The sequence below is a fragment of the Podarcis liolepis genome (assembly GCF_965112155.1).
Source record: "Podarcis liolepis genome assembly, chromosome: 2".
Taxonomy (NCBI): Eukaryota; Metazoa; Chordata; class Lepidosauria; order Squamata; family Lacertidae; genus Podarcis; species Podarcis liolepis.
In genome coordinates, this window is record NC_139555.1 from 97,348,040 (window position 1) to 97,368,231 (window position 20,192).

General features: G+C 43.8%; 1 protein-coding gene and 1 long non-coding RNA gene across 12 annotated transcripts in view; one reads left to right on the forward strand and one right to left on the reverse strand.

The window, feature by feature from the left end:
* Positions 1 to 20,192, forward strand: part of FRMD4B (FERM domain containing 4B) — a 243,354-nt gene that overhangs the window by 169,371 nt on the left and 53,791 nt on the right. For 10 of the 11 annotated variants that reach the window (XR_014522917.1, XR_014522918.1, XR_014522919.1 and 7 more), the window contains 4 exons: positions 13,937 to 14,020; positions 16,434 to 16,499; positions 17,375 to 17,432; positions 19,195 to 19,281. Coding sequence is in view for 7 of the 11 variants with exons in the window: in XM_083491339.1 (XP_083347465.1) it covers positions 13,937 to 14,020; positions 16,434 to 16,499; positions 17,375 to 17,432; positions 19,195 to 19,281 (295 nt within the window). In the remaining 4 variants the exon portion in view is untranslated. Of the gene's footprint in view, positions 1 to 4,849; positions 4,951 to 13,936; positions 14,021 to 16,433; positions 16,500 to 17,374; positions 17,433 to 19,194; positions 19,282 to 20,192 lie in introns of those variants that run through there. The other variant, XM_083491335.1, reaches the window with a different exon arrangement.
* Positions 4,247 to 20,192, reverse strand: part of LOC310702215 — a 62,769-nt gene continuing 46,823 nt past the window's right edge. The window contains exons 3-4 of the long non-coding RNA XR_014523365.1: positions 7,472 to 7,602; positions 4,247 to 6,204 (exon numbers count right to left, since the gene is read on the reverse strand). This is a non-coding gene — a long non-coding RNA (uncharacterized lncRNA). The remainder of the gene's footprint in view (positions 6,205 to 7,471; positions 7,603 to 20,192) is intronic.

The window sequence follows — 20,192 nt, forward strand, 5'->3', positions numbered from 1 at the left end:
ATCAACAGGAATAGTGTATAAGCTGCTAATGAGACAGACTGTGCCCAAGGGAAGAGGCAGCATCAATGTACGAGAAGGGAAGGCAATGTTTGTTTTCAATACTGAGCGCTCAATGGGTCCTTACTTGAAAGCTCTTTAGCAGGTTAAAGCTAGAGAAATCTGGCACCAGAGTGGCAGATTTGGAAGATGCAGAACCGTTTGAATGTATGCCAGGGGAATTTTGCCAGGGGAACTCAGAAGTGGAAGATCCCCAGGTGCGCTTATGTTTATAGAACATTTATGGCTGGTGTCAGTGTAAGATAGCTGGGCTTTCTTAATAGACCATAATTAACAATAAAAAGAGACCTGTAGAATTGTAGGTAAAGAGGGATGGGAATCATGGGCTGGACCTCAGCAACAGACATCTTCCAAAGGGTTTGTGGGGGAACTAAGTCACAGTGCAAGGGGGCCCCATTCTATGCCCTCCAGCCTTTTCGTGCAAAGCAGAGCATATATATTTGCATGTGACTTGCCACAACATAAAATGAGCTTAAAGTAATTACCATGAAAATGGGTAATCCAGCTGTATTGATGTATTAACTCGGTCTACTGGTTTGTGATGTATTTTGTACTTCTTTTTTATGAATGTAATTTCATTGTTTATATGATGTAGTTCACTGCCGCGGTATTTTTTTTTTTTTTAAATTGTATTCATGTTGGCAGTTCAGAAATCTCTGCAAATAAATAAAATAAACATAAACATGAATATTTTACAATAAGAAGCTTCTAAAGAGTTAGTCTCAAGGTGCTGTCAAACATATGTCTTTCTTTAACATATTGCAGATGTGCCATGAATTTAAGGCAAAGTTTATTCAGAGCAGTATTTCTAGGCAGTGTTGCCCAAAGGTTGGTGATACCGGCCCCTGCTGGGGGCACAAGGCTGGGGTGTGTTTGCAAAAATCACCACCAACATCAGAGGATTTAAGGTTGCAGCCTAAACCTTTTAATTGTTTTAATGCTACTGAACATGCTATTTTATCATTGTTGTGATTGTTGGGTTTGTTTTTTGTGCTCTGAAACCATTTTGGGAAATTTATTGTAGAATGTGTGGTATACGAATGTTTTCTCAAAAAAACAGCAGCAGCCAGATTATGTATGAGAGGTCATATTTTGCAATGCAGTGCAGCGCACATTTCCTGGATGTCTGGATTACCAATGCTTCCATCGTGATTTGACTGAGTTGCGAAAAGAGTGAAATCCCTTGCGATCGCCAAGTCCATTTGCCCATGCTAATTCTATATCCCTATAAACCCTGTCAGTTAAGCATGTGTCATTCAGAAGACTTTTATCTACGAGATCCAGCAAAATGAAACTTTGGCACACCAGAGATATGCATGCAAGGCAAGCAAAAAGTTGAACACGTGATTCTGCCTTAATATTGAGTCAGACCCTTCATCTGTCTAGCCTGCTATTGTTTGTGTGTTTTGATTGACGGGTTCTCCAAGGTCTTGAGCAGGGTTCCTTACTGCTCCTGCTCCCCGGGGCTGATCTTTATAGCTGTGCACTGAACTTGACATCTTCTGCATGCAAAGTGGATACCCTACCTTTGAGCTATGATCCCTGCTCTGTCTTAACATAAAAAGAGGACATCATTGATGCTGCTCATGTCTGTTCTGTTGCCAAAGCAGAGGAAAACACTTATTCCTTAGTTAAACATTGTTTGGATACTTCACACACAAAGTGCTTATGATTAGAATTACTTTGCTGTCTAATGTTTGTTTGTGTGTACAAACATAAGAGATGAGACAGCTGGTTCTCTCTCTGCCTTCTCCCTTCCCCATTGCATATGTGAAGGGACAGAGTGTGGAATATTCAGAAATGGGTGCCAAGGGTTGTTGTGTCTTGGCTGCAGATCTTTGGGAAACAGCGGAGTACAGTGATATTCCCAAGAAGAAACAACAGGGCAACATCAAATACAAATGACCCTCACCACCACCACCAAAAATAGGCTGGCAATGGATGGAAACATCTCCATATGAATGAAAACAGACAAACTTTTGCTTACCCCCTCAAGGATCCTGATAGACTCAGTTGCTGTGTGGCAGCAGTAGAGAATTAGTAACCTCCAGATGCTGGCTGCTACCACTGGGCGAGCTAGGTACTCAGAGACAGCGATGCTAGCTATATTAGGGTCACTGGGGAGCATGTTCAAGCAGCCACTTCTCTGTGATTTTAATACAGCCAAAATAACTCCCCATCTTTCCCAGTACAGCGGATTTCCCCCTACCACCCAGCTGATGTTTGATCAAGGGGGACAGCAGTGGACAAAGTGGGAAGGGAGCTGCAAGGCATGGCAGGCTGCATGGAGAAGCAGCCCAGAACTGCTCACATGTGCCCTAAAGAAATGCAAAAATGCCTGCTTGGTAGTAGTAAACACTGGTGTGCACTTGATCCAACGGAGGTATGGCCTCATTAGGAAATTGTGAGCATGAAAAGTGAACTGCACACTTGTTCCTTAGCTCTCACCAGCCCAGACTGAACTGGAATTGTTCACAGTGTAAAAGAGCAACCCTCTGTTTCCTGCTGGCATTCATCCTATTTGCAACTCCATCCATTTGCCCAGGAGGCTGCACCCAGAAGTAAGAAATGCTGGGGAGATTCTTTCTGTGTGTTCGTCCCCCACCCACAAAAGAACTCTGGTCATTTCCAAGTTAATTTGCAGTGAGCAGTGGAGATCTCTCTGTCTCTGCATGTTGTAGAATATGTGTAGTTGAACAGCGTGGAACATAGCTTTGAGTCTGCATGCTTAGGACTATGCTGTATAAGAAGCAGGCGGTTATCAGTTTTTAAGAGTTTTATTTTCTGACAGATGATCTCAGATTCCATTTTCAGTAGTAATGTTTTTTCAGAGCTCAGACCTAGCCATGCATGCTCCCTGGAAGTTAATTAAATTGCTGCCAGGAGGGCTTCTATTTTTTTCTTTAAATAGCTGACATGTTGGGTTTCCATTATAGCCCATAGGCTGCAAAGATAACTGTTGCCTGGTGTAGCATAACACAGACTATGTAATGAATTCTTGGTGGTTGGTGTGTGTAGGGGGGCGGTTATTACTTGAGTGATAAACACAGTTTGTAAGAGGAAACAGTTTGTATAAATACATATGCATACCCTGCAGACTGATGTTGCAGCTTAATTGAAAGTCACGAACTTCCGCATAAGACAGAAGGAATATGTATTTTGGTTTTTTTATTTTACTTCTGGCAGCATGCTTTACAAGTTGCAGATGTGCTGTGCAAATGCTCAGTGTCTGTAGCCGCATCTCATTGCAAACTCACTGAGAGGATTGTAATGATCATGATTTATGCATGTTATTGAGGGAAAAATTGGGAAGCTGTTCAAAGAAAGCAGCTGCTCTAATCTAAAAGCAGTCAGAGCCATGCTGTGGTGAAACACCTGTTTGCCACATTTCTCATCATAAAGCTGACTCGGCTATTTTTAAAAAAACAAAACAAAGCAGCACAACCTCTGGAATCATTGGCAGGCTATAAAGCCTTGGATATCTTAGTTGGAACACAAAGGAGCTACCCAGTACCATGCAGGCTCTGCTAATGCAGAAATGTCCACCCTGAAGAGGAATAGCAATCTTTAACACAGTCTGGCCAATGACTGATGTACTGGGTGGCTGCGGGTGGGGTAAGAGAGACTCCCCAGAGCTTGGAAGCCTGCACGGAAAGGCACTCACATATGTCCTAAAGAAATGTAACAATCCTGCTTGGAAGTAGTTAACACTAGTGTGGACCTGATCCAGCATATGTACAGCCTCCTTAGGGGAAAAATGAGCGTGAAAAGTGAACTGCACACTTGCTCCCTTGCTCTCTCACAAGCCCAGACTGGACTGGAATTGCCAAATTGTATTGAAAGCAGAGAGGGTCCTTAAGAAGTAGTGGCTGCAACTCAAGATGCTGTGGCCAACCTTTATGCACACATGCTTTCCCATCCCCACAGTGCAGGGGTGGCCAACAAGTTGTCCTCCAGATTATGTAGGACCCCAACTCCCAACATCCTGATGGGAGTTGATACCAGGTGGAAGTCCAATGACAACTGGAGGGCACCAACTCTGCCATAATAGTTGGTGCATATTGGTTTTGTGGTAAGTGCTGGGGCTTTTTATTCTGCTTATGGCACCTCCATGCTGATAGTGAAGATATCTGAGATGAATGACAAAGAATAGTCCCCTGTTAACTGAAACGGCAGAGAGACAGCAGGAATAGTCTCAGCTTTTATTGAACAAGATCGGTTGATTGGAATTCTGAGAGATCTGTAGAAACATGGCTTTGCCAAACATTTTGTTCTTGGGTGATCCCTTCGCCTTGGTTCATGTGTAACCAGTGTTAGAAACAGAGATATGAAAGCTAGGAGCTAAATGGCACCTAAAACCTAGGTTATGGGCACCGCAATGGAGTATTTATGCGTGCTTTTTTAATATAAGGAATACAAAGCTGAAAATGAAAGAACTGCAGATTTTTCATGTGGTCTAGTCCTCATCTGAAGACTGCAAAAAACAAAGCCATACTTCCCCTGCCCACCCTCCTAATATTCTTATGAGGTTCCCTTTTCCAGTCTTCAGAGAGTGGCTGGAAGTGGGGAGGCAGAAAAAGGTCCTCCTTTTCTTCCAGCAGTGGCAGTTTTAAGCTGAAATTAGGTTCAGTACTGCACCCAGAGCTCAGAAGCTGCTCGTGTTAATGAAATTCCCTGTTGCAAAACGTGCCTAGGACAATGGGAGTTTCAAACGCTGTGTGTAACCTTCCGTAGCATTTCCTTTCCTAAGCACTGGTTTACTAAATTGGTGTGTGATTGTCTGAATCAACCCTCTTTGGTTACCTGCATGCAGTATACTTCCAACAATGGAACTGGCTTTCTGAAGTGTGTTGCTGCCAAGTGGGTGTTTCCTGTCTGGAATCCTGAGGCATGGTAACAATAATCTCTCTGAGAGGGCAATGCCTGTTTATGGTATAGAAAGGAAAGCAGCATCTTGGACAAATACTTAAAGCTGTCAGGTTGATGCATGAGGTTGTAAGGACTTGGGTTCTATATGCATGATAAGATTATCTAAAAGTCTGAGTGAAATGTATGGCACTACAAACGGTTGCATATGCTTTGTGCTTTGTTTGTTTCTACATGGAATTTGAAGTTCCTGAGAGTCTAAAGCCACTTAATGGTTGTGCTAGACTTCAGGATTGCCACCACATTCGGAATAAATATGTGCATGTAAAGACTTTTCATTTACTCTCACAGGGAGCTAGTTTTTCAATTGGGGGAAGTATTTCTTTTTCAATTTTATACCCAGGCAAAATATGAATTAAATAAGCTGCCGTGCTCAACACCCAGGATTCTTAACAGTACTGCACTTGGTGGCATTGTAAAAAACCTTAACAGATTTGTTGGGTACTTCATAGGCACAGCTACTTCTAACATAGCTTTTTAAAGGTAAGTGATGAGCAACATTCCAGTATCTTTCGTTAACAAATATGCCAATCTCTCATTGTGTGGACCAGAGAATTGCCTAAGGATCTAAGATACATGATTTCAACTCTATTATGTACTCATTGTGTGACTCAGGGCAAATTTATTTTCCCTTAGCCTCAGCTCCCCATATGGGAAGAGTGTGGTGACCTACCTCATGGGGTTGTTGTGTTGATAAACCTTCTAAACCAGGGAAGTCCAACTCCTAAGAGTCTGCGATCTACTCCCACAATAAAAAGCTGGCAGTGATCTACCCATGGGGGGGGCGAACCAAGGTAGTTGAGCTTTCTTGGGGGGAGGAAGTCAGTCAAAAGTTGCTCAACAGAAGATCGCTAGCGATAACTCCATCTGCCACTTTTGAGATCGTGCGCAAATGAAGGACGGGGCAAGGGGGTGGGCCCAGATGTTCTTTTTCCACCACGGAGGAAATGGGGCCTGTGATCAACCACTAGCTGCAGGGAATCAACCAGTCGATCGTGGTCGGCCAGTTGGACATCCCTGTTTTAAAATATTGCTCCACTTGCAGATGTTGTTAAGTGATTTATAGGTTGGATCCAGACTTACCAACCCTTCCATTCTCAGAAAGGACTGAGAGTCTACAGAAGCTCTCGCTGAACGAAGAGGGCCCAAATTTTGCCAATTCGCTCCACCTCTCCCAACATCACCTCCAGTGCTGTCTTCCAGTCCTCTGGAGCAACTTTTCTGTGGAAAGACGTAATAGGCAAAAATCACCTACCCCATTCCTCTAGCAGAGCACCCTGTGTACAAAATTCCAATAGGTAGTCTGGATCTATCCTGATGTATTTTAGAAAGACGTATCACAATGTAGTCTATGTGAAAACAGTATCTTCTTGTCAATGGTGCTGCTTTTTTGGCGGGGTGGAATGACAACTGACTATTATTGAAGTACATCTAAAAGGATATATGCAGTTTGAGGTTAACAGGGTTGACCTGTGGGCTGGGTTAACAGAAATAGATCTTAATTATCTGTATTAGAAGGCAATCAATGCATCCAAGTTAATCAGCAGGTGTAAATATGCCTGTAGAACAAACAGGGAATTTCTGTGACAAAACAGTGGCCGCAATCCAGCCAAAGTTAAACAGTATCATTGATTACAATGGGACAGAACTGAAGCACATGTTTAAGGCTTTAATCCTACATATTGCACTTGGTGGTATTTACTTCTGCAGGGACTTTTATAGGGTTGTCCTGTAATTCTACCACTGAAATCAACATACAGTGTTACCTCGTGTTAAGTACTTAATTCGTTCTGGAGGTCCATTCTTAACCTGAAACTGTTCTTAACCTGAAGCACCACTTTTGCTAATGGGGCCTCCTGCTGCCACCGGAGCACGATTTCTGTTCTCACCCTGAAGCAAAGTTCTTAACCCGAGGTACTATTTCTGGGTTAGCGCGGTCTGTAACCTGAAGCGTATGTAACCCGAGGTACCATTTTATATGTTGCTTTGGCTCAATTATGTCCATTATTTTGGAAAGCAATTAGCTAACGAAGTGTGATTCTATCAGCTGCTGCAATTTTGTGCTGTCAGTGGTGTCATTTCTAAAGAATTCAAGTGAATACAGAGATTAAGTGAGACAATTCATGAGATCTGTGGAAATACTGTATTCATTAGACATGCTTCCATCTGAGAAACAGATACAATACTATACCTCTGAGCTATTGTTATTGTGTCTTGGGTGCATATATGTAACATCGTAACAGTGCCAGTAATTAATCTGCTTGGAAGAGGGTTCCAGTCAGTCAGTTACTGTAGTTGAGATAACTGGGTACATTTAGGCTGGTGGGGAAAAGTTAGGGAGACATCACAGTTGTCCTTCAGAGATCTGATTGGCTTCAGGGAGAAAATGAAGCCAGGCTTGTTTTCTGCTGCTCCAGAAGGCAGGAATGGAACTAATGGATAGAAATGGAAAGGAAGCAGATTTTAGCTGAACAATGAAATAGACTACCTCTGGAGGCGATCGGCTCTCCTGCATTGAAGTGCAGGCTGGACTTCCATCTACCTGGGATGCTGTAGTTGCAAGAGTCCTAAATTGAGCCGAGAGTTGACTAGATGGTCTCTAAGGTCTCTGCGTCGATTCTGTGAAAACAAAAATGGGAGGTGTTGTGTTTATATGCAGCTCCACTCTGCTATTTCTGAAGCTTTCCCCTGACTTAGGTTTACTGTGTGCCCAGGAGACATAGCACAGACAGTGCTTGCACGTTAATGCCACTTTCCCCTTGTAGTTTTGCCAGTTCCCTGCCACTGGATGCATGCCTTTTTGTAGGCTGAGGTGCCTTTTGTTATCAAGCACATAGGACTGTGATAACAAGCTTTCAGTTTTGCTGCCGCACAAAGGAACCACGACTAATTTGGCTAATCTGACTTTTGTGCAAAGAGGAAGAACCCATGAGTGTTAGCAATAACAAGTCTGCAGCTCTTGGAAGCCTCATGGGAGACATCTTCTAGCATCATGCAGACCGTGAATAATCCCCACTCGCTCAACAATAAATCCGCAGGTAGAGAGGAACAGATCCGCTTCCTGCCTGGTGCATGGGAGAATCTGTCTGGTGCTCTGAGGTCATTCTTGCAAGTTGTAAGTGCCTGAATGAGATCATATGCCCATTGGTTATCCCCTGCCCCCACCCCACCCCAAAAGCTGTAAGCTCTTTAGAGTTCAATGCTCTTTGTAAATATATCCACTGTGGATCTCAATTTAACATACACTCATACACACACAATTAAGAAACCTATATGAGTAGGGACCTGGGTGCAGAAATGTATACCTTTGGACTACAGCTTCACATTTTGGGATCGGTGTATACAGTAAGCCTGTGGCTTATGTGCATTGAACTTGTGTGTGTTCAAATTTACGTGTCTGGCAAAAAAATTAAAAAGGGGGCAGATGTCTGGGGGGGAAAGACTTGGCCAATCCTGCCCACCATTGAACCCAATGTGTTTTGGCTCTATGCGATATTGGCTCTAGGTGTAACCCCCAGAATTACTAAACAGTGGTTAGACCTTTCAAGCATGGAGGCTGCATATGTTTGAACCAACAGATGGTTTCAGCCTCTAGGATGCTCCAGCACAAATTTGCTGTATAGGAAAGTGATACTGGCTTTCCCCCTTGAATTGAGTGATCTTGTGTTGCCTCCATTTCCATAGCTGGCCGTGAAGCACACTATTGAAGGTAAATGAAATGTGGCATCTGCCAATTCTGTCTGCTTATGAATTTTTGTTAATGTTAGTTTGGAAACTAGTTTAACCAAAAAGAGAGTGCTGATGTAGTCTTCGGCAATGCGTAGACGTTAAGCTGTTTGTAGAAGAATAATTTACTGCACGGTCCTCTCCGTGTCTCACTCAGCAATAAAACCTCTTAAATTCAGCGTGGGGTTTATTCCTGGGCAAACGGGATTAGGATATGGCCTAGCGGTGTAGCAGTGAGTTTGGCTATCAAATTAGCACACTTAGGCCAACACTGGCCAGCGTTAGGGACTCATCTGTCTGTGACCTAATTAGCCAATGTTGGCATTTTGTTTATTTAATATGCAACTCTTCTAGAATTGTAATGTATTGAAGTTCTCACCCTGGCCACCAGGGGTATCATGTATATAGTTTTCACTGAGGTCCACATCAGTTAATTTAGGCAGAAAACCCTGGGTTGTTGTTACAAAGTTGACAGCCTATAAAAGCAGGCTGGCTGAGCTGTTTGCTGTTCAGTTCAATTCCAGTTTACTTATAAAGAACTACTTGGAGAAATCTCTGTGTCATCTACTATGTACACCCACTATTTAATAAGAATGATAGAGATATTTTAGCATGCTGTTCTCAACTGAGTATATTCTTTATTGCATTTATGTACAGTGGTACCTCAGGTTACATACGCTTCAGGTTACAAACGCTTCAGGTTACATACGCTTCAGGTTACAGACTCCGCTAACCCATAAATAATGCTTCAGGTTAAGAACTTTGCTTCAGGATGAGAACAGAAATCGTGCTTCGGCGGTGCAGTGGCAGCAGGAGGCCCCATTAGCTAAAGTGGTGCTTCAGGTTAAGAACAGTTTCAGGTTAAGAACAGACCTCTGGAATGAATTAAGTACTTAACCCGAGGCACCACTGTACTGCCTTTCTCCCAAGGTGTTCCAGGCAAATGGAACAAATTATTTTCAGACCACTTTCAAGAGCTGATGACACTAGCACCCTGGCCTAGGCTTATAGAGAACAAGATAGAAAACAAAGTGGATTTTATTTATTTCTTTTCTCCCCTGAACACCTTGCCGTTTTGCCAGATGGCACAGATAATGGACTATCCTTCTGGTTGCATTCTCTCTGGGCTGGATTTTTAGTGGTAATCTGAATTGCAGGTGATCATCTGAATCCAACCTGAGCTTGAGTACACTGGCAGGTGAAGCTAAGGCAACTGGGGAAAAGGAATGAGGTGAAGCTAGCATTTCAGACCCTGAAGTTCTGTTACTCATGGAAATAGAAGCACAGAATACAATTTACAGCGCTGTGCCTGTGACATTATATTTATACTTATTTGCATTGGGGGGGGGGGAGCTTTTCCTCAGGTCACACTGACATTGTGAGGTTGTTGGCTTTTTTGCTTTCATCTGTAACATGTCACTCCACTCAATTAATGAATCCATTCAGTTTATTTTCTTAGGAAAGTGTGCCATGCTACTCCTTGCTCAGTGGTGCGCTTTGTATTGCACAGATTGTCATCTGGGTAGTGTTGGGTTAGTGAAAGTTGATCCTGTGTTGTGAACAAGGGTTTGAAGTTTAGTTGATCTTCAGTTCTCCTGCAGCCTAAGGAGTCTATCATTTTCAGCCCTGTCACAGGAAACCTCTGAATTACGGCTTGCACCTTCATTCAGTGTGTAGGAGCGGCTTGCCTTTGTGATTTGGGGGGGGGGGCTATAGCAAAATAGGGCACTGTAGTTTGTCATGGGTGTATTGTGAACATATATTAGCCTCTTAGTGGTGAGCCACTGTGGAGGAGCTTTGAAGGAGGTGAAGAAGCTGTCATTTATACGTATACCACAGAGAACTAATGAACAGATTGCTTCAAAGTCAAGATGAGAGCAGAGATGTTTTATTTATTCAGAAGATTTTTTACCCGCCCTCCACCTAAGGTCCCAGAGCTGATTACAACAATAGAATATGCAATGTATAAAAACAGATAAAACAGCTAACGATTGTAAGAGCAAGGAGAACCGTTTCAGCCAGAACAGAGCAGTATACATTCAGCGAAAGAGGAGGGTCCTACAAAACAAAATACCTTAAATGTCTAAGTATAGAAGAAGCGTGTCTTCAGCTTATGTTGAAAGCTGTACAAGGAAGACTCTAGATACCCCTCCATGGGGTGTTCTAGCCTTGATTCAGGAACCTTTACACACAGATGCACGCATTCACACCCCCAAGATATTGCCTCCCCCCATTTCTTGGGAGTCAGAGAAAACCTTGGGATATTGGGTGACACGACTTGACTCTGTCATTCATATACAATCGTACCTTTGTTTTCAAACAACTTAGTTCTCAAATGTTTTAGCTCCTGGATGCAGCAAACCCAGAAGTGACTGTTCCGGTTTGTGAACTATTTTTGGAAGCCGAACATCCGATGGGGCTTCTGCAGCTTCCAATTGGCTGCAGGAGCTTCCTGCAGCCAATCAGAAGCCACACTTTGGTTTCCAAATGTTTTGGAAGTCGAACGGACTTCCTGAACAGATTCTGTTTGACTTCCAAGGTACTACTGTACAGGTAACTCGCATCTTATGTGGGGGTTATGTTTGTGGCCACTGCTTGCAGATGCAAAATCATCGAACACCAGGAACCTCCAGAACTGTCCTCACTACAAGGTGGAGGACTGCTTGCCCAGCTTTGTGGAGCAGGGGGTTCTAGGACCCTGCCAGAGCGCTCACATCTCCTTCCCAAAGTCCAGCTTCTGGGATACTGCCAGATCCCTTGTGCCACCTTCCCAAAACTGGGCAAGTCCAGCATGGCAGCTTTGCCCAGGTGGTGGTGGAAGAATATAAAAATGGGGAGTGGGTAGTTACACACACACACACACACACACACACACACACACACACTGTGCAAAGCTGTGATTGCATAAGTAAAATAAGTGTAAGATGTTATTGTACTCTGGAATACTATTAGCTGAAAGTGTTGGCACAAGTCATTGAAACAGTATGTTTTTGAGATGGTACGAGGAAATGTGAAGGTTATGTCCATGTTATAGCCATGGTGGACCATTAACAAATGTGTGCCTGGTTTCATTTTCTTTTGGGAGTAACTCTCTGAAAGAGGTTTGCTCAAATAACACTCAAGCGTTTGACATATAATGATATTTGAGGTCAGGAAGAAACTTTCCCACCACCTCAGATTGGCTGCAGCCCTTAGGAGAATCTCCTTGCAGATCGACTTTCTTGTCATCAATAGCTATTTGCCCTGCAGGTGCTGGACTACAATGGGCCTGCTCTGTGCTTGTGGCGGGTGGAGACCTAGATTCTGGTGAGAACTGGCAGCTGAAATAGAATCCTTTTATTTCCTATAGGAACACTTGTGTTAAAGGACCACAGTTGAATTGGCGTGTTTGTGTTATCCACACATGCAGACATATTCACACTCCGTGTGTGTGTTTCAGTTAACTGAAAGTGTTAAAATAATGGCTTGGATCCTGTGAACAGAACTCAGTTCAGTGAGGGCAGTTTTTGCTTATTCCTTATTCCCTTTGTTCCATGAAAATGTGCTCCAGAGGGATCAGGGAACAGGATGGGGGATGGTGTGGGGCGCTGCAGGACAAAGGGGGAGGCCTCCTCCCTCCTTCTGCCAGCAAGAGCCTTTCCTGAACTGCACATGGGCAACTGACAATTTATCCCAGTGTTGTTGGGGTGTGTGTGTGTGTGTGTGTGTAAATATAAGCAGATAGAGCTTAAATCTGATTTTTGTTTTTTTAAAAAAATCCAGTTCTGGAAGAGGTGATTCTTGCTGCCAGAAAAGAGATATTTGACAGGAGGCTCTTTCCAGAAATATTTGGATGCCAATGCTGCGATAATACTATCACTGGGGTGGGGTACCTTTTTCAGCCTGCATTCCCAGGGGGAGCTTCCCTGTGTGTTTGTGTTTGTGTTTGTTTGTGTAAGTGGTGGATGGGGCCAGAGCCAACGTTGGGTGAAGCAGCAGATGTGAGACTTACCTTTGTACAGTAGACTACATGCTAGCCAGACAGAAACCAGAGGTCTCTGTGCACACACACACACACACACACACACACACACACACACACACCTACACACCTCCATCCTCTGTCCAGGCAACCAAAATGTCTTCTTGCAGTTCAGGGAGGCATTCCAGGCAGACAGAAGCACACAAGGAGGGTGCTCACAGCAGGGCAGTTGAGAGGCATGTCCTGGGGACAGTCAGTCCCGAGGAGCAGGTAGAGAGGACTGGAGTGATGCATTTGGCCCTTAGGCCTGGGGTTCCCCACCCCTGGGCTACCACACTGTTAGGAAATCCTTCCTTGCTTTGTGGACAGGTGCACATCCAGAGAGATTCTGCAACAGAGGGTTGGGAGGAAGTCACACTTTTCTCCTGTGCTGAATTATTTAAAGATGCTGTGAGTTCAGTTTAGAACAAGGCACCTTGTATAAGAAGTAATGCGTCAGCTTATTCCATTGGGAAAAACGAGGCACGTGTTAATGACTCAGGAAGCCCAATGAATTACTGGTACAGAAAAGTCATGTTGGTGCTTGCTGATCTCTGCTAAAAGCATGCAGAAATCCTGCAGAAACTCGTTGGCCTCATTAAGCAGATAAACAGAAAGTATTGCCCACTTTTCTTTTCTGCCAGCAGCCACACATGCCTTTTTGTCTTCTTAAAATAATTAAATGGATATCTGCCCAATCCCAATTGTAACTTGGGGCCAAGTTACAATTTCTTTTTAACTTTCTTTCTCCTCCTATTTCTCCCCCCTCTCCAAGAACTAGAATAGTGAGAATGCCTTAGCTGATTATTATTTTTTTAGTCAAAAAGTGGAATCAGATTTGCTTTAGGAATCTTAAGAGATGTGTCCATGTTAGAGAACGCGGGGGTTTGTTTTTTCAACTGGTTGAAACAGAAGGTATCGTTTCAGCAAAGAATATTCAGTGGCTGATGAGTATCACCGCCTCTTTTTCTTCGGCAGCCAAATTTCCTCAGTTGCACTGTGTCCCTAATCAGAAAAGTAATGCAAGTCCACTTCTTTTGTTCAGAGTTGTCATGCTAGAAGGCCTATAGGGTTACGTTGCTATGACAGCTGGACTACACTATGAATGAACCCGCTTCCGAGTGGCTAAAACTCAGCCCCCTTTTCCTAGAACCAACTAGGCAAGTCTTACTGATTCCAAAATAGTTAACACTCTTTTATTCTTTTGTTTTCCCGTCCACTTCCAAGTGATGAGAATGCAAGAAAAGATCTAAAGAACTTGCCTGCCTTTCCTACCAAGACGCTACAGGAACACCCATCGCTCGCCTTTTGGTAAGACACATTTATTTTTCCTTTCACTTGCCTTTCACGCTTTTATCCTGCCCTTCTTCTCTAACCAACATTGGAAGGGTTGGAGAGCCACACTGTCTCTTCCATGAATAGGAAGGGCTCTTTCCATACTTGTGGTCCATAAAGTGAGGAGGAGGAGATTTTTGACAAGTTTCACTTCCCATGCTTCCCAGCACCACCTTGTTCTGGAGGGTTCTCCAGCCCTCCTAAACAGCTTTTCAATGGACAAAGGAGGCTGCAGGGAGGAGGGGAGAAGGAGGAACTGGGCAGAAATCACCTCCCCTGTTTCACTCACAGGGACTCTAGATCCAAGCCATATTTTCTCTTCTCCCCCTACCTCCAACTCCCCATATTATCCTCACAACAAGCCAGCAAAGTAAATTAGGTCTGGCTGTGCCTTGCCCAAGGCCATCCAAGGACTTCCACCTCTGAGCAGGGGTTTAATCCAAGGTCCTCCTGGCCCATCAAACACTTTATCTGGCGCCCTAAATAACACACATATTTTCATGAGGCTGTCGAAATTTCCTCCCAGCTACTATTTGTTTGAAAAGCTGTTGAACAAATAGTATAGATGTCTTTAATACAGACACTGCCCAAGTTCTGTAGGTCGATAAGTGTATCTGAATCCAGGGCCAGGATTTAAAGATTAGTTCAAATATTTAAGGAAAACATAGGAATGTTTAAAAGGAGTTGACTTTCATATGATCTCTCTCCAAAGTAAACTCGGGGCTGTAATTCTGGGACTAAAAAAAATGCTATTATGTCCCCTGCTCAGTCTTCTCTAGGCTAAACATACCCAATTCCTTCAACCTTTCCTCATAGGACTTGGTTTTCCATACTCTGACCATCTTCGTTGCCCTCCTCTGAACCTGTTCCAGTTTCTCTTCATCCTTCTTAAAGTGTGGCACCCAGAACTGGGCCCAGTATTCCAGATGAGGTCTACCTAGTGCAGACTAAAGTGTAACTATTACTTCCCATGAGAGTTACGTGGCCATCTTTGTTGTTGCCGCTTCATAGTCCATTGCTGTCATGCTGATAACTCACCTTCATAAACTCAAGCCGCACTATGAAATCTGTAGTTATAAGAGAGGGCAAGTCATTGATCATTTATAACAGCTTATTCCTTTTGGGCTGCAGTTATGCACACAGGTAGGTGTTGCAAGTTCAGTGAGTTTTAAGCAGTGTATGTAGGGTAGCAGCCTTTGTGGGTCCCACGGTGTTGCTATCTTTTTCTCTAGCAGGGCTCCTGTGTCTTAACAATATCAGTGTCCTGCTGAAATTCAAAAGATCTAGCTATTCCAGTCATTGCTGGCCCATGTAAGCCAGGATTATCCCTGTTAAATACCTGCAACTATGAAAGGTCCTGGTAAAAAAATTAGAGGCCTGTATCAGACTGTAAGACATTTTAGCTTGAATCTAGAGTTCCTGTGAGCTAGAGGAAGAGATGAGAAGGTGATTTTCACCCAGTCCTCCTTCCTGCTGCATTACAGGCCACTTCCCACACTATTTCCAGAGGGTCTCTCAACCCTTTAGAGTAGCTTTTTAAGGGATTATGGGGGCAGGCGGAGGTGGAGGGGGAATTGCCTCTTCCTCTAGCAGGAGCATCCTGTGATCAGAGTTCAGCTCACAGGAACTCTGGATCCAAGCCCAAATGTCTTAAAAGCTGCTACTGAACTCCTTCCTCCACTCAGCAGGACTCTTCTGCCTTTAACAGCAGTCAAATTCATTGAGCAGCTACATTATGAATGGGTACACAATGATTATATTACCTTCATTATCAGAGGTGATATGCTTCAATATCCCCAGTTGCTGGGGAGTGCTATTACACTCAACTCTTGCTTATGGGCTTCCCAGGGGCCTCTAATTGTAAGAACAGGATCCTGGACTAGATGGGTCTTTGGTTTGATCTGGCAGGGAACCACTTAACTTCTTCTGTTATTTCCTCCAAAGATAATGTATTGGTATAGGCAGTTTTCTGACATATGCACACTTTAGTCTGCAAGTTCTCATCATGGTGATAAGTGATGCGGTAGGGAATCTAACATAACTCCACCTGCTTTTTGCTAAATTTCAGCTTTGCTGTGCTTGCAACTCGTTCAATGCTTGTGTCTTAGTAATGGGACATTCTACAGTAGTGTGCACGATATAGCAGGGTTAATTACAAATTAGAGCCCGTCCTGCTATATCAAGGAACAGACACATCGTTCCATTCTGTGTAGCTCAGTTCCTGAATGTGCAAGAGTGTGCACCTCACCGAAGAGGTTCTTAGCGGAGTGTTGTATGTTTGTGTGTGGAATGGTTTTCTGAGTGCCATCAAACATTATTATTTGGTATAAAATACTATTTGGTATAAAATACTTCTGCCGCCTCCTTAACCATTGTGCTTGTTCCACAGTGAGGACAGAGTCATTGAACATTATGTAAAAAATAAGGGGCTGACCAGAGGACAAGCGATTGTTCAGTAAGTGTTTCACTTGGACATTTGTGGGGTGAGGTGGAGTGCAGAAGGGGCTTCATCAGTGGTCTGATAGGTTGACATGGTTCTTAGTTAGTCACTGGTAGACACTGATGGTCAGCGATTACTTGTTGAAAAGTGACATGCCCACCTGTAGGTCGCAAAGGCATGGACAGCAGATCTTTGGACCAATTCCCCAATTCCCCTCCCACACTGTCTTTTCTCCTGAAGACTCCACAGTGCCTTTCATAGCCAGGAGCCTACTCAAGAACTGACCCAACAGCTGAAGCTGTGCAAACAACTGAACATTCCATGAATAGGCACTAGCTTGGTCAGATCTCATTTCCTGGTCATATCTCCCTGAGGTTATGTGTACTTGACTATTCAAATTTCTCTCATATAGCCTGGTCAGCTACATTTACCATGGAAGTGTACTCAGAAGAACATAAAACACATCTTAGAACTAAACTTGGAAAATAGTGCAGACCTGTATTGTTAGATAGCTCAGCCACAATAATTGGAGCCAAGTTTTTAATGGAGTTCAGCTGTTAAGCTGGCAAGTAGAATAGGGGCTGAGCACCTGTGCCAAATTGCACCGCACAACTTTTGGAGGTGTTTTTTTAACGGGAGACCATGCTAATTCCATTCTGCTGAGCTCTTTTGACATTTTTTTGACCATGCAGTTTGTTGCTGTGCTTGAACGCATTTGTAAACATACTTCGAACATAGCTGTTGACTGATCCGTTCTAAAAAAAATTAAGGGGCAATGGGGAGAACCCTCTGCTGCAGCTTAAAGAGGAATTAAAAAAATCAGAGAATATGTGCTTAGAGAGAACTTCACAGAAGAGCCGACCCATTTACTTATGAATCTGTCTGCACAGGTACATGAAAGTGGTTGAAGCTCTGCCTACATACGGAGTCCATTACTACGGAGTAAAGGTTAGTGACCGCTGTAAGAGAACCTAAGTGCCTTGGGGCAGAATTCAGCATTGCGCTAATTATGGTACAAAGTCTGGGAACAAATTCTGCTCGTGCAATGGGACTTCCCCCCCTTCTCACCCTGCTTGCCCCCTAAACCTGTTCTAGGGGTTTCTTCAACCCTCCAGAGCATATTTAGGGGGTGCTTGCGGGGGAGAAGGGGGGAGCCCTGTTGCATGAGTGGACTTCGTTGCGCGCACACAGTAATTTAGTTGAATCCCACCCATAGAGTTGGAGTTTTGAAAGAGCAGTGCCCTCCCCAGAAAAAAACAGGAGGGAACACATACTTGGCATGCAGAAGGTCCCAGGTTCAGTCCCTGGTGGTGGGGATAATTTCAGTTTGAGGCACTGGAGAACCGCTGCCAGTGAGAGTAGACCAACCTTCCTTGACATGCTGCTGTCCGTATGTTGGACTGAAGCCCCCTATCATGCCTGGCCATTGGCCATGCTGGCAGAAGCTGATGGGAGTCAGAATCAACATCTGGAGCAACACTCCTGCTTTAATTCAGTCTCTTGTTTTTAATATAACAACATACATGTGGTTCCCAGGTGTTTGTTCCCCTTAGCAGTGATTAGACCCAGACCTGCTTAAACTTCAGCAAGATGGTGGCCTCGTGTGCTTTCAGACCATACTGTGAGGCCATATGCTAGGAACTTTGTGTCATCTTCCACACACAAAAACACAAGATGTGGCGTTTTATTTATGTGTGCAATTTAAGCAATTCATGATAAGCAATTTTAGGGCAGGGTCACATTAAAAATACACACAAATACAGCATTATTTGGTAATAACTTAAGATCACACATACCCAATGTATACATTTTATAATCCCATACGTTCCTGATTAAACTATGCAAGCTTGCCATTATATGTTCATAATGCAGTTGTTGGAAAATGCCGACTTCACACTAGCAAGCTAGTGGCTGAGTGATTGAGCTGTGAACCAGAAATCCCTAGTTTACTTCGGCTGTGAATGCATTTGGTGGCCTTAGGCTAGCTGCCGTTTCTTAGCCTCTGAACCTCGTCTGCAATAGGTGGATGATACTAATAACCTATATTAAAGGCTTGTGGTCAGGTTTACTGAAACAGTGTGTTGGCTGCATAACGCTTCATGTTATTATCTCCTTAACTGAGAAAGAGAGACCTGTGAAACATGAAATCTTGCACACAGGTCCCTCCGAGATGAGGCAGTCACACAGTAACAAGATAAGCTTCAGTCTACTTCCTTACTCCGTATCATATGCTTGTGCAAAGCAATAAATGCAGGGTGATCTTCTAAAGGCAGCAATATGTACTTTGGAGTAAAGTGCCATGTGTACATAGCCCATTCTTTCCTCTCAGCAGTGTCCCAGGGCAGCAGTACTTTGGACATACCCCTCATCAAACCCCTTCCATTGTTGTTGTTTTACCGCCCACAGATTTTCCTCAGCTTGCGCCCCGCCTGTAGCCACTGTTTCAAGGAATGCAGCCTTCTCGTTTCCTCACTGCTTTCTGCCTGTTTGCACAGCATCTATCTTCCAGCTGGGAAAGGAATGGCAGACCACTTTAAACAATAATCCCCGCTCAGTTGGCTGCAGGTGTGCTAACAAAGAGCTGCTTTTCGTCTCCCTAACCTGCAGATACTTGTTGCAGAACAAAATAGTTTTTAAACGCTACTGCATCAACTCGGCAGCGCTTGACTCCTACTTAGGTCTCGCCACTTGTGTCCTTTCTGTTCTTCAGGATAAACAAGGGATCCCATGGTGGCTCGGGATCAGTTATAAAGGAATCGGCCAGTACGATTTGCAAGATAAAGTCAAGCCTAGGAAGGTAAGTCTCTCTCTCTCTCTGTATTTTGTAATACATAGATGCGGGTGCAACTTTAAAAAAAGATGATTAGCAAAGTGTTCCTCTGTTCAGTGAAAGAACTGAATCCAGTGTAATCTAGCCTTTATTAGGGACTGAACCTTTAGTGCGGCAGGCGCTGCCCAGTGGAACCCCCTTCCAACAGACGTTTGGCAGGAATCACCCTGATAACTCTGTTATTGAAACAGGCCTTTTGAAATGTGAATTTCTTTTCATCTACCATTTTTTATTGAACTTTTTATTGATTTTATTGTCATGTCAGGGGGTTTTCTGTTGTATTCCGACTTGCTGTGTTTTTATGAAACGGGGGCCTTTAAATATTTAAATAAACACTGTGTGAGAGGCACAATACAGCCTTTTATTTTTGCAGTGGTGGGGGAAATGTGTGCCTGTTCTGTTTCTCCCACAGCTGTTAAAGAAGCTGCCATGGGCCAATAGGGGGGGGATGGACTTGCCACCATTGTGGGAACTATATTATACAAACTTCACAGAACTATATGGGCTAGTTTGTGCATCCACTCACTTAGGGTTGCCCTTTCTTTCTTTCTTTCTTTCTTTCTTTCTTTCTTTCTTTCTTTCCCTTGCCTCCATATTTCTAACCCTTCCCTGGCATGCAGTTGTGTAATGCATGACACTTCTTCTTGCCAGGGAGAGAACCAATGGGAAAAGCTTTGCCCACTGACTTCCTGTGTGTGTGTCTGTCTGCCATCAAAAGTAGGGGAGCAGGCCCTTTGGAAAGGACATGTCCATTTGCCATGATTAGGTCTGTATAAAATGTGATTAGAAGAAATTCTTTGTCCATCTCACTGAGGTGCCGGTGGCATCTCAGGTGAACCTGTGGCATGGCATGAGGATAGGTGGGTAGGCTGAAACAT